General features: G+C 48.7%; 1 protein-coding gene across 6 annotated transcripts in view; it reads right to left on the bottom strand.

Moving 5' to 3' along the window:
• Positions 1-17,888, bottom strand: part of PTPRO (protein tyrosine phosphatase receptor type O) — a 1,002,672-nt gene that overhangs the window by 151,965 nt on the left and 832,819 nt on the right. For all 6 annotated transcript variants that reach the window (XM_078674019.1, XM_078674018.1, XM_078674014.1 and 3 more), the window contains 2 exons: positions 11,323-11,404; positions 9,631-9,721 (listed from right to left, as the gene is read on the bottom strand). In XM_078674019.1, the coding sequence (XP_078530145.1) occupies positions 9,631-9,721; positions 11,323-11,404 (173 nt within the window). The remainder of the gene's footprint in view (positions 1-9,630; positions 9,722-11,322; positions 11,405-17,888) is intronic.

Genomic DNA, 17,888 nt, shown 5'->3' with positions numbered 1-17,888 from the left:
GAGCAACGAAGACATGGGACCCGGCCTCGAGGTAAGATTTCTCTCATTTAAATATTTGCAACACCCTCTCACACACTCCCCACGTCCATGCCCCATCTAGTGTCCTTTCCGGCGTTTCCCACCTCCCAGCTGTCTAGTCCCCCCCGCAGCACTTCTCATTGGGGGTCCCTGTGTGGCCATGCACACAGCAGGCGTACCACTGGTGTGCCAAAGGTATATATGAAGTTATGAGGCATACCATTGCATTGCACTCCATTACAATGCTTACTGAAACTAGGCATATTGCAACAGTAGGGAAGGTGTTGGATAGCAAAGATGTAAATATTACTATTCCCACTTCAGTGAGTGCAACCCTAAAACTAACCCTTACACCCCAAAGCAAACTCTGAACCCCAAAATTCATCTTTAAGCCCCCAAAGCACACCCTAAAAATCATATTTGACCCAAATGCACACCCAATTTTCATAAATGACCCCAAAACACCCCCCAATTTTCACATTTTACCCCCTAATACACCCCAAATTTCATCTCCCACACCCGAAACCCATACCCACTGCAAAACTTAACACCTTCGCCGCGAGGCTAATTCCCCTGCAGTACCGCGGTGCATGTGACGAGCTCGGCTCGTCACGCTGCACTGTGGCTCTGTGTCATGACGAGCTGAGCTCGTCATGACCACACCCACTTAATGGAATGCCAAGCACAGCAGGGGAATAATCCCCCGGGTGGGTATTCCACAGCGGTTATGACGAGCTCAGCTCGTCATGAGCACAGTGCCACTGTGCCTCATGACGAGCTGAACTCGTCATGAGCACCGAAAGAGTTAAAAATACCCCATTACTGTCCTCACAATGCGTTGTAATGGAATGCAATGTAAAGGCACATGCGTTGTTAGAGTTCCGTTGTAAAGGCATTACGATGTAATGCCTGCGTTGTAATGGACATCTCCCATGCCAAAGACAAGCCATAGGCAAGCCCGTCTGTGTCTGTCTGCCCTTGGACGGTGCTCAGCTCCAAAGACCCTTTCTCTTGGACACTCCACCGCTACGGCGCCAGCACCCACCGCCCCATAGACCATGGTCGCCACATCGCCCTGCCAGGACCAACATCTGCTCCGGACAAGACATCGCCATCGCCATTAACATCATGGACTGCTACTAAATCACCCGCAAGGACCACCCCGACTGTCCAGGAGGAGGCATTGCCATCACCTACAGAAACACACTCCGACTGACCACGCACTCTAATGACCCAACGGTGACCATGGAACACCTCAACCTCCAGATCTAGACCAACCCCAATCCCATCCTCTACGGCACCCTCATCTGCAGGCCGCCCAGTCCATGGGCCCCCATTCTCTGATACCATTGTAGACCTCATTTCTCCCCAGGCTCTCCCAGCCACCGATGACATTCTACTCGGGATCTCAAGTTCCACCTGGACAACACCAGTGACCAGAACACCACCCCCTCTTGGGGAAGCTCCCCAACATCAGACTCAAGAAGCTAGTCACCGCAAAAAGCCACATAGCAGGACACACTGTCAAGCATGTCTCCTCCGCCAGCTTGAACTTCACCTACAGCCGCACCCCCGGATTCTCCTGGACCGACCATCATTGTATACATCATGTCTTCACCATGCCCACCGTACACCACCACCATCATTGCCCGCCTCGCAGCTGTATCAAGGCCATCGAAGAACGTCTCATCAACTCCCTCAGCACTACCACTATGCCAACGCTTACAGACGTTGACAAGGCAGCGCGCAACCGCCACTGATGGATCTCCAACTGCGCCGACACCTTGGCACCTCTCAAGGACGGCACTGCGTCAGTACCTTACACCTGCCTCATGTCAGGCATAAGGGTGAGACAGTTCCACAGAGATAGGCTGGCACCATGCATTGCTGGAGTTGCATCATGGTTGTGACATGATTGCAGCAATGTGTGACTTTAGCGCAGACAGATATGTTAGGATTCCAGACGTATCTGTCATTACTTGCGTTATGCAGCGCTGGCGATACTTGGCTGCCTGTACCTGGTTTTTAGAAGAACGCAGTGTCTCTGCTTGCTCTAGCAGAGCGGACTCTCTTCACGACTCGCTGGACCCGCTTCGCGGGTCCCGCAGCGCGTCATCTGTTCTAGGAGGCTGCTGGCTGCTGTGAGATCACTGGGAGGAGTGCGGGGAAAGGCGATATCACCAGCGGGGCTGCGAGCAGATAGGCAGGGACTCCAGCGTCCAGGAGCCCCTGCGCGCCCAATCTGCAACACCTGGGCTGCTCTCCCCGCTGGCCACGCCCCCGCCAACGGAGTGAAAAGCGGGCTTCACTCTTGACCCTGTGGGACCCTTTGGCGATACTTGGCTGCCTGTACCTGGTTTTTAGAAGAACGAAGTGTCTCTGCTTGCTCTAGCAGAGCGGACTCCCTTCACGACTCGCTGGACCCGCTTCGCGGGTCCCGCAGCGCGTCATCTGTTCTAGGAGGCTGCTGGCTGCTGTGAGATCACTGGGAGGAGTGCGGGGAAAGGCGATATCACCAGCGGGGCTGCGAGCAGATAGGCAGGGACTCCAGCGTCCAGGAGCCCCTGCGCGCCCAATCTGCAACACCTGGGCTGCTCTCCCCACTGGCCACGCCCCCCCGCCTATCAGCCTATGAGCACACGGTAGTAGAGCTATAAAGTGTACAGAGCCTCCGCTTCGCGGGAGCGAGCGGGAGAAGCCCGGGACAAGGGCAGGACCGTCTGTGGCCGTCCGTGGTCGGTCAAGGTTGGGTTGGGCCCAGAGCCCTGTAAAAATCAGTTTTTGTCTCAAACTATCTTCCTTGTATGGTACACATTTGTATTTCTATTTCTACTACCTATTGTAAGGGAGGGGGCCCATCGGTATCCAATAGGTAGTATGGTGGACTTATTTATATTTTATTTTTATATACCTTCTCACTTAGTCTCTAAATATGCCATTAAGATCTGGGAAAGAACGTTTAGTCCACATACAAACCTCTAAGGGCGTTGTTTCTGGTCCCCTTGATGCCTTTATCACTAGAGCAACTGGAATTTTGGAGAAAGAAATTGAAATGGTAGAACATAGACTGTCCCTTGATCTAGTTACCGGGAAGCGCTCATCAATTGGTGATCTAGCCCACGCCAAAAGCCCTGTCTCTCATGCAGCTTTTAACTGCATTTCTACCTCGGAGACAGAGGCAATAGTCCATGTAGATGGTGATGGGGCCACCATATCCCCACCCCAAGATAACAGGGAACAGAAATCCTATGTTAATCAGACAAGAGATGGGGATGATAGTCAGTATATTGAGGATGACGTATAAAGTCTGTCCAATACATCCCATTCCTATGTTCCTACTCACCCCAATTTGTCTGAGCTGCCCCAAAATAGCCCAAATCCAACATCCCGGAAAAGAAAACATGTTTCGAGTCCACAGGGGGAAAAGGTCCAAAAACAGCCCAAAATCGATGTTATTAACAGTGCGAGCTTATCTCCTTCTCAGCCCCCTCAAGGTTTCCCAACAGTGTATTGCCCTTCATTAGCTCCCCTGGGGTCATCAAACCCATGCCCAACCTGTCTTAACAGTGATGATATTCTGCTGGTCAAGATGGAGGCAATACTAAAAACTATACTGCTTCCGGTCCTAGAGAGAACAAGGTTGATGACCGCTAAAATAGATGTATTGGAATTAGCTGTAAATACCAATCTGGGTCTTCTGCAAAAACTAATAAAGACTACTACTGGGGTGGGGGCTTGTAACCCAACTTTGGGTAAAAACCAACCAGCGGGTAAACCTACAGTGATCCCTACAGTGATCCCTACAAGTAAGTCTGTATTTTCAGGGACATCTGCTGTTAAAAACAAACCCTCACTAGGGGCAAAACCCGCTGCTAACTTGACCACCGTTAGTAGAGCTCCCGTAAAGAATGTACCAAGGGATAAACACCTGCCTACTATTAAACAAGCCCCAGTGAAACATTCATTGCCGAAAGACATGTCAAAACAACCTAATTGTACCCCAGTACAACTACTTAAAACGGGTAATGACCAAAATAATCTCCAATCTTCTAGGTCCCAGATGATGGTTAATCGAAAAATACGTCCTACGCCTCGAGTTAACTTACCCCCAGAAGCGTCCCAATATACCATTGTTTTAACTGGAGTGGCCCCCCTAAGAGATGGCATCAAAGAGTCCCAAGGGGACCTGCGGAATAAAGTCATATTTTGGTTAAATAAACATCGCCCTCTCCCACCCTCATCCCCCACTGAAATCCTCTATGTAAGGAGAGTAGATTGGGTGGGTAAGGGCTCAAAAGACTTAGAAGGGGACTGTATCTTGATTTCTTTTAAAGACCCTTGGGTGGTGGATCGAATACGACGAAAAGCCAGATTTGCCCGTCTGGGTGACGTTCAAACTCTGGACCTTGCCTATTTCTATCCCCATACACACATTAATTACCCAATGGGCCCTAATCAGTGGAAAACGAGAGAAGGGAGGTTTCAAGGGCCGATAACACCTCACCCTCAACAGTACCCCCCACTTTTTAATCATTTTGGGGCGCTGTCCGATTTAGAATGGATAGATTGACTGTGTTCACCCAGCCCGTTAATTAACAAGATTGATGAAAGCAGGGAAGAAGCACAAAATCCAACTAATCATTTTATGAAATTAAATTCGGATAACCATCTCACGTCCCATAAAAATGCAAACATGTTGGTTCCGCCAGCTGGGGAAAGGGTGTTAACTCCCAAAACTGAAGAAAACGGAGCCAGAATTAAGCCCATAAGTGCTAGATTATCTATTCCCCACCCCCCTCCTCATCTAAGTAATAACCTTGTAGAACTCGATACATCGATATCAAATATTGTGTCCTGGAATGTAGCTGGAGCAAAGACTCGCTTGGACTCTGAGGATTGGTTAGAGTTCATTGATAAATATGATGTAGTGTTACTACAAGAAACTTGGGCTACCGCACCCATATACAAAGCTGGGTTCATAAACTTCTCTAAATCTGCAATAAAGAGTAATAAAGGGCACGCCTCTGGGGGAATGACCACGTGGGTCAAACAGGCTTGGGGCTATACAACTACAGAACTTTATGTAGAAAACCCCGATATCTTGGCTATTAGGTTGAGCAAGGAAGGCGGCCAGGACATGCTTATTATCAATATCTATTCTCGAGGCCTTCCTGGCGGCCGATGCCCCCAGCTGGTGGGTGCCTTGGACAATCTTCTGGCTGGTTGGAACAAGGGAACATTTATCCTGTTAGCTGGCGATATAAACTGCACTATTGAGCCGCTTTATCTGGCCGAGGATAATTGGGGGTTTGCAGAGGATGCCACATGGAAAATACCGGAACTAATGCACAGAAAACCTGTTAGCAACGGAGGCAGCCCTGGGTTGGACTGCCTTTTGTCTCACCTGGGGCTTAAGGGCCGCAAATGGACGCACTCAATCGGACCTTGGTGCCAACTTTACATTCGATAATGGTTTGAGAAAAAGTCGCATAGACTACATTTTTTTAAAGATGGAATTCTGGAGCTTGTTAGTTGATATGGAAATTGTAACGCGTCCAGAAAGCGATCATAATCCTCTGTCTTTGAAATTAAAATTGCATGATGTGGCGAGATTGGCAGGACCAGCTCCTAGGGGGCAAGGGGCTGTAACCTTATCAAATGATCGGAGGAGATTGAAATGGTCCACAATTTCAGGTGATGTAACTATACAGGCCAGCATAGAAAATGTGGTGAAGCTTGCACTAACCAAAATGATGATAGAGGTTATTGGGAGGGGATACATTGAACCAGATGAGATTATGGGCTTGCATGATCAATGTTTTATTGAGCTTAAGCAACTTCTCTCGAAACCATGCAAGAAAGGTACCGGGCGTCCGCAAGCCACTAGAGCAAATTGGTATAATAAAGACTGTAGGGAGGCCCACAGTACGTTAATTGAGAAAGTTAAATCTAGAAACATGAGTGCTGTAAAGGAGGCTAGGAAATGGTACAAAAGAGTACAGTGGGAAGCAAAGAGGGCGTGGGAGGATGATTATTGGGCGGATCTCCTGGATGCCAGCAAGTCTAATAATCAGACTAAATTCTGGGACATTGTTAAATGTGGAAAGGATGGTGACTTTCGTACTCCATCTAATCATGTGTCCCCCGAAGCCTGGATAACCTTTTATTCTTCCCAATTTTGTTCAGAAGTTATCGATCCTCTTCCCACCTTGAACTTGTTATATGTAATGCCCCCCTGTGATACGATCCTGACCTTTACCGAAACAGAGACAGAGTTAGCCCTAGGCTTAACAAAGCGGGGGAAAGCCCCAGGGTTAGATCAAATTCCAGCCGATCTGTTTAAGGCCAATACTGCTCTTTGGGTACCATACTTAACAAACATTGCTAATGCCATAGCGAGGGGTACCTGTATCCCCAAAACTTGGAAGGGGGCTGAGATTCTCCCCATACATAAAAAAGGAGACAGATCTAATCCAGGCAACTATCGCCCGATTAGTTTAATCGACTGCTTCCAAAAAGTCTTCGCCCGTATGATTCTGGCCAGAGTGCAGGGGTGGATGGACCTTGAAAATGTATTGTCCCCGATGCAGGCGGGCTTTAGATCTGGTATAAGTACCATTGACCAGGTGTTACGATTTTGTATGATCTTTTGGAAGGTTGTTACGCTTGGCGGTGGTACCATCTTTGCCGCTTTCATAGATCTGAAGTCAGCCTTCGATCTGGTACCAAGGGGCAAATTATGGCAGGTATTGAGGGACCTGGGTATGCCCGGTGAATTAGTGGAGATGATTATTAGACTACACGAAGAGAACTACGCCAGGGTAAGGTGGGGAGTACAAGGTCAATATACGGACTCCTTTCCAGTTACACGAGGAGTTCGTCAGGGGTGCGTTCTCGCTCCCACCCTCTTCTTACTCTTTATTGACCAAGTAGTCAAATTCTTCATGTCCACTCACACTGATGCCCCATCTTTGGCAGGGACAAAATTTCCTATGTTGATCTTTGCCGACGACACCCTACTCCTATCCAAGACCCGGGGAGGCCTTCAGCTGGCTTTGAACCGTTTTGAGGAGTTTTGTAAAAAAAATGATCTCCAGATTAATGTGGGTAAAACCAAGTTTATGGTTTTATCCAGGAAAAACCTTATACGTAGTAACGTACAAATGAGTGGGGTCAACTTGGAACAAGTTGAAACCATGACGTATCTGGGGGGTCACTTTGGACCGTCGTCTGTCTTGGAAAGATCAAATAGCGACCCAGCAGTTAAAACTCGCTCAATTGACTGGATGTCTTTTGCGCGAGCAGAAGAAATCCATCACAAAGCGGGTTATTCCGGCCCTGAGAATATATGACACCAAAATAAATACTGCCACACTTTACGGGGCAGAGTTATGGGGGTTTATGGACCTTTCCAGTCTTTATAGAATCCAGTGTAGATTTCTTCGGAACCTGGTAGGGTTACCCCAATCCACCCCATTGACTCCCCTCTGCCATGATATGGGTTGCCTGCCAATTATGGATATGGCCAGATTTAGAGTAGTGTCCACATGGAGGCGCTTGTGGACCTCTGAGGATCTCGTACTCTTTGCAAAGGAGTTAGCAGAAGTGACGTCCATGGGGGGTTCCGAACGAATCCCATGGCTTCGCTCAGTGAGAAAGAGTCTGTATGATATGGGCTTAATACAATTGTGGGTGTCCCCAGGTACTAATATTTTTCCATCGAAAAAAGAATTCAAGGAATTATTTTGGGCTTCAACCCGTCTCTCCTTGGTAAATGCTTCCAGCTCTGGGAGTCTAACGGGGCGATTTCTAAGCTTTAAGTTGGATCCCGCCCGAGAGACTTACTGGGATTCTATCACCAGACCATTGGACAAAAAACTCTATCATCAGTTTCGGGTGGGCGCACTACCTTTGAACTCTTTCACTTCATCCTGGGGTAAAACCTCTTCTAGCTCTTGTAGCTGGTGCCCAGATCATAAAGAAACCGAGGGTCATCTACTGTTTGCCTGTCCCCAGTATTCAGAACCTCGTTCCAAGTGGCTAAAACCCCTATTCAAACGATTACCCTACAGAAAATCTTCCGATGCAATAAGGGCCCTGAAAACAAACACTTCTGAAATCATTGTGATATGCTTGGCCAAATTTTTAGGCTGGGCTTGGGTAATCAGAGCTAGAAGGAACCTATCTTCTTCCTAATTATATTTTGAAATGTTTTGTCTTTATTGCTCTTTCAGTTTCAGGTTTCTCTATGTCCTGTGAAATCGACAATAGTTTAATAACCTTTTAACTGTGATTTTAGTCTTAGTGTAAATTTAATAACATGTCCATGTGTGTTCTTACATAATTTTTTATATATAGTGGTGGTTTTGTTTTGTTTTGTGAATGATTTCATTCTGTCTTTTATGATTTTATTATCGAAATAAAGACACTAAAACCTGAGTGAATACAGCGCATTGTGGTGTCGCAAGTAGGGGGTAGTGAAAAGTGTTGCAAAGCTGTCTTGTTGCAGCGCTGCAACACTTTTCATGACTGAGGCCCAGGTATGCGCACTATCTTATTGATGGTGCACATTCCTGCCCTGTAGTTTTGCCGCAGGGCAGCACAGCAACATTGCTTGCAGTGCTGCCCAGCACCAAAACCTGCTAAAATTAGGCCCCAAGGCTTATCTCCATTTTAAGACCAGCTATTTTCTGGTCTTAGAAGACTGCCTCTAACTGCAGTTCGGGGCAGTTTTTTGGGTGCTCCAAACTTCAAGAATTCCCTTGTAAATATCACAAAGTGTAGTTAGCGGCCATTTTTGCACAGGAACGCCTCCCTTGCATGTCATTATTGCTAACAGAAGTGGCAATCTTTAGAATGGACATTTTCACCAGAAAACTGCCACTAACATAGATTAGCGGCTGCTTGTACATATGGCGATAAAAATATCACCGCAAACACGTCAGAAAAGTGGAGCTAACGCAGCGTTAACTCTTTGTACATATGCCCCAAAGCACCTTAAATTGGGTAGCAGTAACACGTATTATCTGTAGTGCTTGGATACACAGAAGTGTAGTATGAAGCACTATATAAAACAAGTTATTGTTATCATCATTATCATTTATGATAACACGTTCACAAATTGAGCTTTGAGTAATGCTTATGCTCTTCTGAGGATCTCTGAGGTCTCACAAGAAGAGTTTTCTGCATAACACAAATGTATCTTTATCAGGAACATGTAGCCGCGCTCAGAACTTGAAGGAGGTTTAAAATCTTAAATAAATAGTTACCTGACCGCACTTCCTCCTGTCAGTATGAAAGGGTCGTCATTTCGAGTCTTTGAGACCTAATTAATTCCGAAATTGGCATATGCTACAAAGGAACATCCCTTTATTTCTATGGCCTACATAGGCGGCTCTCGTTTCCAGCTACAGTAACACATCTCTGCAAAGGGAAAGCTTATACTTTTCAAAAGCAACAGGTGCAGTTTGCACTTCCCTGCCTAGGGCAACATTGGGTGACTCACTTACCCGTTTCTATGTTTTGTTTCCTTTACCTTCTCATGCCACCCATTTTGTTTCTAACACCGTTGAGAACCCTGTACAGGATTAAACCAGGCCCCTGCAGACTTACATGGAAGGATGTTTGTGTAGCGATTTTTGCATCGGTTGGTGGGAAGGTCTGCAGCAAAGTGAGGTATGTCGAGACCAATCAGCTTTAGCTCCTGTCGAGGAGAGAGAAAACGAACCACGTCACCATTAACCACTTGCAAACTGAGTACCAAAGGAAAGAGAAAGTCACCAAGGTTAATTATAACGAATCCAAAGAATAAATACCCCACTTGAGATCACAAAACAGGGTCATTATTAACTAAGCTAGGCCCCTCTGCCACCAAACAGCGGAATACAACGCTATAGTTTATTCTGTCGACCTGAATCTGTAGGGGCTGGGAGGAGACCAGGGCAGAGTTTAAACAAAGGTCAGCCCCAGTGCTTATTTAGCAAATAAAGAAGTGCCAGGGCCCTTATCAGGAGGCCACTGCTGCTTGACTACCCATTGCCCTACTAGCCTGCCAGTGACCGTACCAACACAACCAACCATCATATATCTACAAGTGAGACATGTTAGACTTTTCCAGGCCCCCAAAGCTAGAAGAATGGCTTGGGTGGCAGCTATTAGTCATTTTTAATGTATATTGAACTAATAAACAACTGCAATTGTGCTGATCTTTAAATGAGACAAACAGCACTACTATGTTGCAGTCTGTCATAAGTGCCGGTGTTGACAATTAAGTTCCGATGGCGACCACCAGAAACCACCTGCTCAAATTAAGCTATGAGAAACAGATACAGGAGAAGGCAGAACTTCAGGCGCCCGACAGGGAACCATATTCTGAGCACACAAGAGGGTCAAAGAATGCATTAGGGACAGAGGGGAGAACAGTGCAGGGCAGAGACCAGACTGTGAATTAGAGGCTGAGCAGGGAACACGAAACGGACAAAGGGGACAATGTGGAGCAAGCAGTGATTTATTTGAGCGGGTGGGGCCCATAGGGGCTCCTTTTTGGGGCTTGGCACTTCCTTATCATACATTTCCTGAGAGGAAGAGAGGGAAAACACATAAAGGAGGAAAGAAGGAGGAAAGAAGGAGAAAAAGAAAGACGGAAAAACAGTCAAAAAGGGAATAAGCAAGAACCTGCAGGAGTGACATTAAGGCGTGGGGAGTGCATGGTAGTGGATGAAATTACATTCTTAGATTTATATAGCACAACTTATCACCCATGAGGGTATCCAGGAGCAGTTCATGGGCACGGGGAAATTACGTGATTTGCCCAGAATCACAGGTTGCTGAGATGACGTGGACTGCCGAACCTGGATCCCCAGCTCCCGAGTCTGCAGCTCTGTCTGCTGTAAGCAGGCATACAGTGGACTCCAGACTATGCAGCCTTGGTGCTTGGCGTGGAAGTGCAGACACAGGCTTTTGAGCAGAGCTGTGGGCACTGGCACATGTTAATCAAACTAAGCACTGGGAGCAAGGACCAGGGAGTGAAGGGCAAGAAAAACAGGACTAGTAAACTGAACGTAATGGGTAATGGGGAAAGAGTTATGTAATGAGCTTGGATAAGAGAGTCTAACACAGAGAGTAATAATTGGGTAAAGATCAGGAGCAGTGCATGATTAGAGGAATGACTGTTCAGAAAACGAATCGCTCTCTCTCTCTCTCTCTCTCTCTCTCTCTCTCTCTCTCTCTCTCTCTCTCTCTCTCTCTCTCTCTCTCCCCCCTCTCTCCTTCTCTCCTGTTCTTCCATGTGCTTCACCAACTTACCTCAAACTGGAGAGAAAACTTGTAATCAGAATCCTTGGCCATCTCCTTGAGGTAAGCTTCAAAGTCATCCAACTGGACCGGACTTTCACCGAAAGGTAAAAGGAAAAAGATTCAGTTCCAGCACCATGCACACTTTACACACTGAAAAGGGCTCCAGATCATATTGATCTAAAGAGAACCCCTCATGACATTTACTGAAGACACGAACAGTTTAAAGGGGGGCAGTTGAGTACCATCTGTAGCATGGCTGCTGTGAATACACCCCCTACTGTTAAATATTCTCAGCATTGCTTTCAGTTTAGCAACTGTGTGTACATGTTTTATAGACTTTGTGCCATTTTCACAAATAGTAAAATTGGAGCGAATGTATAAATAATGGCATTATTATTAATAGGCAACATTATACAAGAATTACCTTTTTTTTGGTGAAGTTGCATACCCATAGTTCTGGAGCATAACAGTTGTGCTGGCTCAGTGCAGAGCCTAGCCTGTGTTTATGTGTTTGCCATGCCTAAGGTTCATACATGCAACTCAGACGTTCTGCGAGTTAATGCATCGAATCGGAAGTGGTGAGCACCAATTGCCTCACTGTGCTTCTGATTTGTGCTGTCTGAAATTCGTGCATTAACTCGAAGACATTTTGAGTTATTGATATAAACCTTAGACCTGCAAACGCAATAAAACAGCGCTCTGTGCTGAGCTTGTGCTCCTGTTCATGACATGGCCATAGGTAACTCCACACAATACAAGATTTCACATGATTACGTTAGACCTGTGCAAGCTAGCATCTAGAATACAGCAATTTTTGCAATGCATGACAAAATCATTAGAATGCATATTCCTTTCTTTTGTTTTACCATGTGCAGCCTTCCCAGTACTTGGCATGTCCATGCACGGATCAACAATGATTAGAAATATGCAGAAAGAATGTGAGCGCTTCCGTTTCTAGTCATGTAGTAAGCCCATTGCTTACTTTATATAGAAACCCATAGAGTATCAGACAGGGCTCAACCTTCACACCGTTCAAGCAACACCTCAGAAATGACCTTCTTTGACACCTGCTGACCACACCTTAATGAACTCCTGAACACCCTATGACCATGAGTCCTATGAGACCATGTACTACTGGTTACACCACTAGTCCTGCTACCACATAAACACTTAGGCAATGGCACTTACAACCTGCATATGGAACTATCACTACTCCCACTTCTAATCTGCCTCTATGTTGCACAAATGCTACATTAATATACCTTTTCCTTTTGATGTACCATTGATTCCCTAAACTATTGTATCTCGAACCAGATTTTAGGTTTTGCCTGCACAGCACTTACACTGTGCTTGTGAAATATATTGTATTTAATATATCATGAAAGGGGCTCTTATAACTTCCCATAGCCGAAGTACTATGTTCATCCGTTTTTGTGTGGAACTTTTTTTATGCGAGTCCACTGCTTGTCAGCTGCATGTTTTTCCCTCTCTTTCACCCCTGCCCTCCTCTTGCTTTACCTCTTACGGAGTACCTGGCCTTGTGAATTCCCTGTGCGGATGCACCCTCTTGTTTCAAATCGTTTGTATAAACATAATTGTATATCACCTTCGGAGAAGGGTTCACCTTAACCTGGCAGTGGCGACAACAAGCCAATGCGTTGCACAGCATGGTCAGCAGATGGAGGAAGAGGGCACGTTTAATAAATCCGACAATGAAAAATCATTGTTTGGCATCTTTCATGTGCGTACATTCTAAGGGTTAGAGTCTATTTATGTGTGTTGCATGCTTTTTAGTGTGCTGGCGGTATCTATGTGTTTGTCTGGTTTTGTGGCTGTTCATGTGCGTGATTTTCAGTGTGGTTGTATGCACGCATGTGTGTGGATTTCTGTGTTTGTTAGAGTGTTCCTGTTAGTATTGGAGTACTTGACGTTTGTGTATATATGCGCATCTTTGAGTAAATGCGTTTAGGTGCTGCAGGGTTTCTTCCGTCCTGAGTTACTTATTAAGCTACTGTCCATGTACATTTATTTATTATTGCATTAGTGCAAGTCTGTTTTTGTGTGCGCATGTGTGCACTTTAAAACAAACAGCAGACAACAGAAAAGATGAGATGTTACAGTTTAGGATGTGCGAATATAATCTCCTGATGATTGTAATGTCCCAGTATGAGGCCTAGTAATGAAAGGGGGGACCACACGTGATGTACTGTTAGTGGTCAGTACACTGCCTGCCACGCCCAGGGTCCTGGGCTCTTTATTAACAAGGGTGCGTGCCCTCCATCAAGACGTCGGGCCAAACCAAAACACTTCACGCCTGAGGGGGCGGTGCATGAGGGTCGTTTCTAGGTAGTGTGCCCTAATGGTAGTGTCCAAGCTCGGCAACACTACATTCCTCCTTTACCTGTAAGTGAAAACCAAACAAACATAACACAGCTTTAAAACATTTCAGAATATAGTCTCTGGAACTTTCAAACGATTCAAAAGGAACAGTCTTACTTTTATGCCAGCAGGGGTACAGCCCACACTCCTTCAGCGTCTGCATCGGGCCACAAAGTCTCGGTATCTCTGGGATGGCTTCGGGCAATGGCGTAGATTATATCGGCTCTGGCTGCGCTCGCTGGAGGGGGTTTGGAACAGGTCTTCAGAGCCGTTTGTCCCAACTTCCTCTGGGTTGCCCTGGGCCCCTTGTGATACAGGTTCGCTTTGGGTTGGTGTGGCCGCATCATCTCCTGGGCGTTCCTCCTCGCTGGGGTTGTCTCTTTCGGCCGCTTCTCTTGGGTCTTGGGATGGTCCTGGGCAGGGCTCTCCTGGTTCGAAGAACTCCTCCTCCTCTCCATTCAGGATTTTCTTAAAGAATGATACATTCCTTGTGACTCTCTCTCTCCCCTTGGCTGCCATGACCATTGTGCCATTGACGTTGGTAACAGTCCATGGGTCCAGTTCGAATGGTAGACGAAACTTCCCACCTGGGTGGCGGTCTTTCACAAGCACTCGGTCACCAACTTGTATGGGGCTGTCGGCAGCTCTTCTCCTTCGGGACGCCTCACAGTTAGTCTTTGTTCGCTGCTCCATGGATCGGTTGTGAGGAGCTGGTGACGACGTCCACGAGGGGTGGTATGGGATAGTGTCCATAACGGCCCTGTTAAAACACAGGCGGCTTGGAGGAACCCGGGTGGTGCAGTGGGGTGTCAGCCTGTATTCCCGTAGGAACTGGTAGAGGGCCAGCTCCAGGCTTTGGCCGTCCGCCAGCGCGATTTGGACTGTCTTGTTCAGAGTCCTCATTAGCCTCTCGACCTCCCCGTTATCCGGCGGTGTTTGATGCGGTGTGACTGCAGGTACTCAGCTAGTTCACTGCTGTTGAAGGGAGGACCATTGTCTGTGCGTAGTTCCGCAAAAAGGCCATGGGTGGCAATTATTTTCTCTAGCTTGGGGATCACCTCGGATGCTGCTGTGGAGGGCAGGATCTCTATTTCTGGATATCGTGAGAAATCGTCCACTACCACGAACATGTACTTTCCTCCGGGGAGGCTGCCAAAGTCTGCACTGGCGCGCACCCATGAAGACGTCGGTCCTTCCTCCGTAATCATCGGCGCCGGAGGGTTGGGCAAACTTGTCGCTAAACACACGGGGCATCGCTGGACGACCTCCTCCACAACTTTGTCGAGGCCTGGGAACCAAAGTTTGCTTCGAAGGCGGCTTTTTGATTTTACGATGCTCTGGTGTGCGCCATGGGCTAGGAGAGCTGCTTGTTGGGTGAGACTGTCGGGCAATATTAGGCGAGGGCCCCTCAGGAGACATCCTTCCGGAGATATGGACAGTTCGTCTCGGACTTGGTGGAGTGCCCTCAGCGTCGTTTGGGCATCCAGGGTGCGGTAGGATGCTGGACTCTGGAGTGGCTTTCAGTTTCCCGACGTGATGGCCTGGATGGCGATCTGCAGACAGTCGTCATCTTTGGTGGCTTGTACCACGTCTTCCAGGGAGATTGGCAGGGGCCTGGATCTTTCCACGATCAACCGGACATACTCTTCGGTGGCATCGGCTTCCGCCGCTTCCGCCTCGGTGACTGGGCGGGCGTGCCTCGACAGGTAGTCGGCCGGGTTGCGAGTGCCTGGCCGGTACTCCACTGTGAAATGGAATTCCTGGAGCTGGAGCACCCACTTCTCAATGCGAGGGGGGGGCCGTGAGGAGGTCCCCTGGAAGAGTGGGACGAGGGGTTTGTGGTCCGTAATCACCACAAATGGGTGTCCGTACAAGTAGATGTGGAAATGCCTGCATCCCCACAAGATGGCGATGGCCTCCCTTTCGATCTGCGAGTACCGCTGTTCCGTTGGCGTGAGGGTTCTACTCGCATATGCGACGGGGGCCCATTCCCCGCATGCTTGTTGTTGAGTCAGTACGGCTCCTAGGCCTGTCGGGCTGGCATCCACCACAAGTTGTGATTCGTTGCGGGGGTCGAAGTAGGCTAGGGTCGTGTCTGCAGAGAGTGCCGCTTTGGTTTTCTGGAATGACTCTTGCTGTTCTAGCCCCCACTCCCAAGTGGCTGTGGACTTCGTGAGATCGCCGAGAGGGCTGGTGAGGTCTGATAGATCTTTGATGAACCGCCCGCAGTATGTAACCATTCCGAGGAAACTGCGGACGGCGGTTACTGATGTTGGGGCGGGAGCTTCGTGGATGTCCTTGACCTTTTCGGGGTCCGGTCCTACGCCCTGGTCGGAGAACCTGTAGCCAAAGAAGCTAATGTCTTTTCGTAGGAATTCGCACTTCTCCCTGTGAAGGGTTAGACCCCGCTCCTGTAGCCTGGCGAACACTGCTTGGAGGCACCGGATGTGCTCATCCAGGGTCGGCGCGTGGACCAAAATGTCGTCGCTTACATTTAGCACGCCGTCTATCCCTTGCAGGACATTCTGAATGATGTTCTGGAACACCTCTGCTGCGCTCAATATCCCAAAGTTGAGTCGGGTATACCTCCATAGGCCTGCGTGTGTGGAGAAGGTGGTAATTGGGCGCGAGTCTGGGTGTAGTGGGATTTGGTGGTACCCGGACCTCAGGTCCATCTTCGAGAACCACTTTGAGCCCGACAACTCTCCAATAATGTCGTCTATGGTTGGCGTCAGATGGCGCTCCCGCTTGATAGCGAGGTTGGGAATGCGCATGTCAACGCAGATCCGCACGGCGTCGGGCTGCTTCGGTTTCTTGGCTACCACGATGGGCGACACCCATGGAGTGGGCCCGCTTACCCTTTCGATGATTCCAGCTCTCTCGAGTACCCGCAGTTCCGCTTCTACCTTGGGTCGTAGGTGGAACGCGATACGTCGGTGCCGGAGGGCCACTGGGGCGACCGATTGGTCTATGTGGAGATGGATGGCGGGTCCTTTCAAACAGCCGATCCCCTCAAACAGCGAGGTGTGTTCTAGCACGAGATGGTCGAGGCTGTGAGCTTGGACTGTGAGTGCGAAGTGTATCAGCCCTAGGTCTTGGGCCGTTCTGCACCCAAGTAGGAATCCAGATCCCTCTTGCGACACGTAGACTTTGGTGTGCAGGTGAGTGGAGTCGTGTGACAGGGCCGTCCGGAAGACCCCACACAAGCGTAGTGGGCGACTGGTGCCGTAGGCATATACTTGTACTCTCGTGGGGTGGAGCACTGGTGGATTGTCTAATGTCCGGTATACACTGGCCGCCATTAGGTTGATCGTCGCTCCGGTGTCAATCAGGGCCGCCACAGCTTGATCCTGCACGTTGACCGTGCACATGGGTTCTGCGGATGAAGTGGCTGCCAGGGTGTTGAGCATTCGCACGACGTGGACGGAGGCCGCGTCAGCTTCGTCATCGTCCATGTCGCTGCTGGTGGAGGTGTTGGGCCGTGGTTCAAGCTGTCTCACTCTCCGGGGTGGGCCACCCTGCTTTTTTCTCTGTGTCGACAGACACACGCTTGCAAAATGGTTGGCTTTTCCACAGGCGCTGCAGATCTTGCCTTGTGCCGGACATGCTCCGTTGTGGGGCGTCGCTACTCCGCACCATGCGCAGGCGCGGTCGTGGGAGGAATGAGCTGGTCTTGGTCGTCCTCGCCGGGGTTGCTTCGTGCGGTTCTCGGTGGCACTGGTTGAGATGGCGCATACCGGTTCTACTTTGACTGCGACTGCTGGTTTCGGTTCCATGTGCGCAGCTCTGGCTTTCGACAACTCCTTGGACCGCCCTAACGCCAGGATGTCGCGCATGGGCATGTTGTCCATTTCCAGGACTCTTTCACGCAGTTTCGACGAAGCGCAGCCTTTAATGAACTGAGCGCGGATCTCGTCGTCTGCATCCGGGAGGGTGCACGTGCTGGCTAGCTTCTTCAGTCTCGCGTAAAAGACATCCACCGACTCTTCTGGGAGCTGGCGGGCTTGGCGGAGTAGGAATCTTTCATAGTCCGCGCTGGCGAAGGGTTCAAAGTACTCGGTTATGGCGTCGCGTAGGGTGGTGTAGTTCCGGGGCGGGCCTCCCTCCACCACGTCCTTCGAAATGTTGTGGATTGCCTCACCACCTAGGTGCAGTAGCATCGCACGCCACCGCTCAACTGCGATATCCGCCGCCAC

The sequence above is a fragment of the Lissotriton helveticus genome, chromosome 1_1 (assembly GCF_964261635.1).
Source record: "Lissotriton helveticus chromosome 1_1, aLisHel1.1, whole genome shotgun sequence".
Classification (NCBI taxonomy): domain Eukaryota; kingdom Metazoa; phylum Chordata; class Amphibia; order Caudata; family Salamandridae; genus Lissotriton; species Lissotriton helveticus.
Note: the sequence above shows the minus strand (reverse complement) of the source record. Positions and strands in the feature narration are given on the sequence as shown.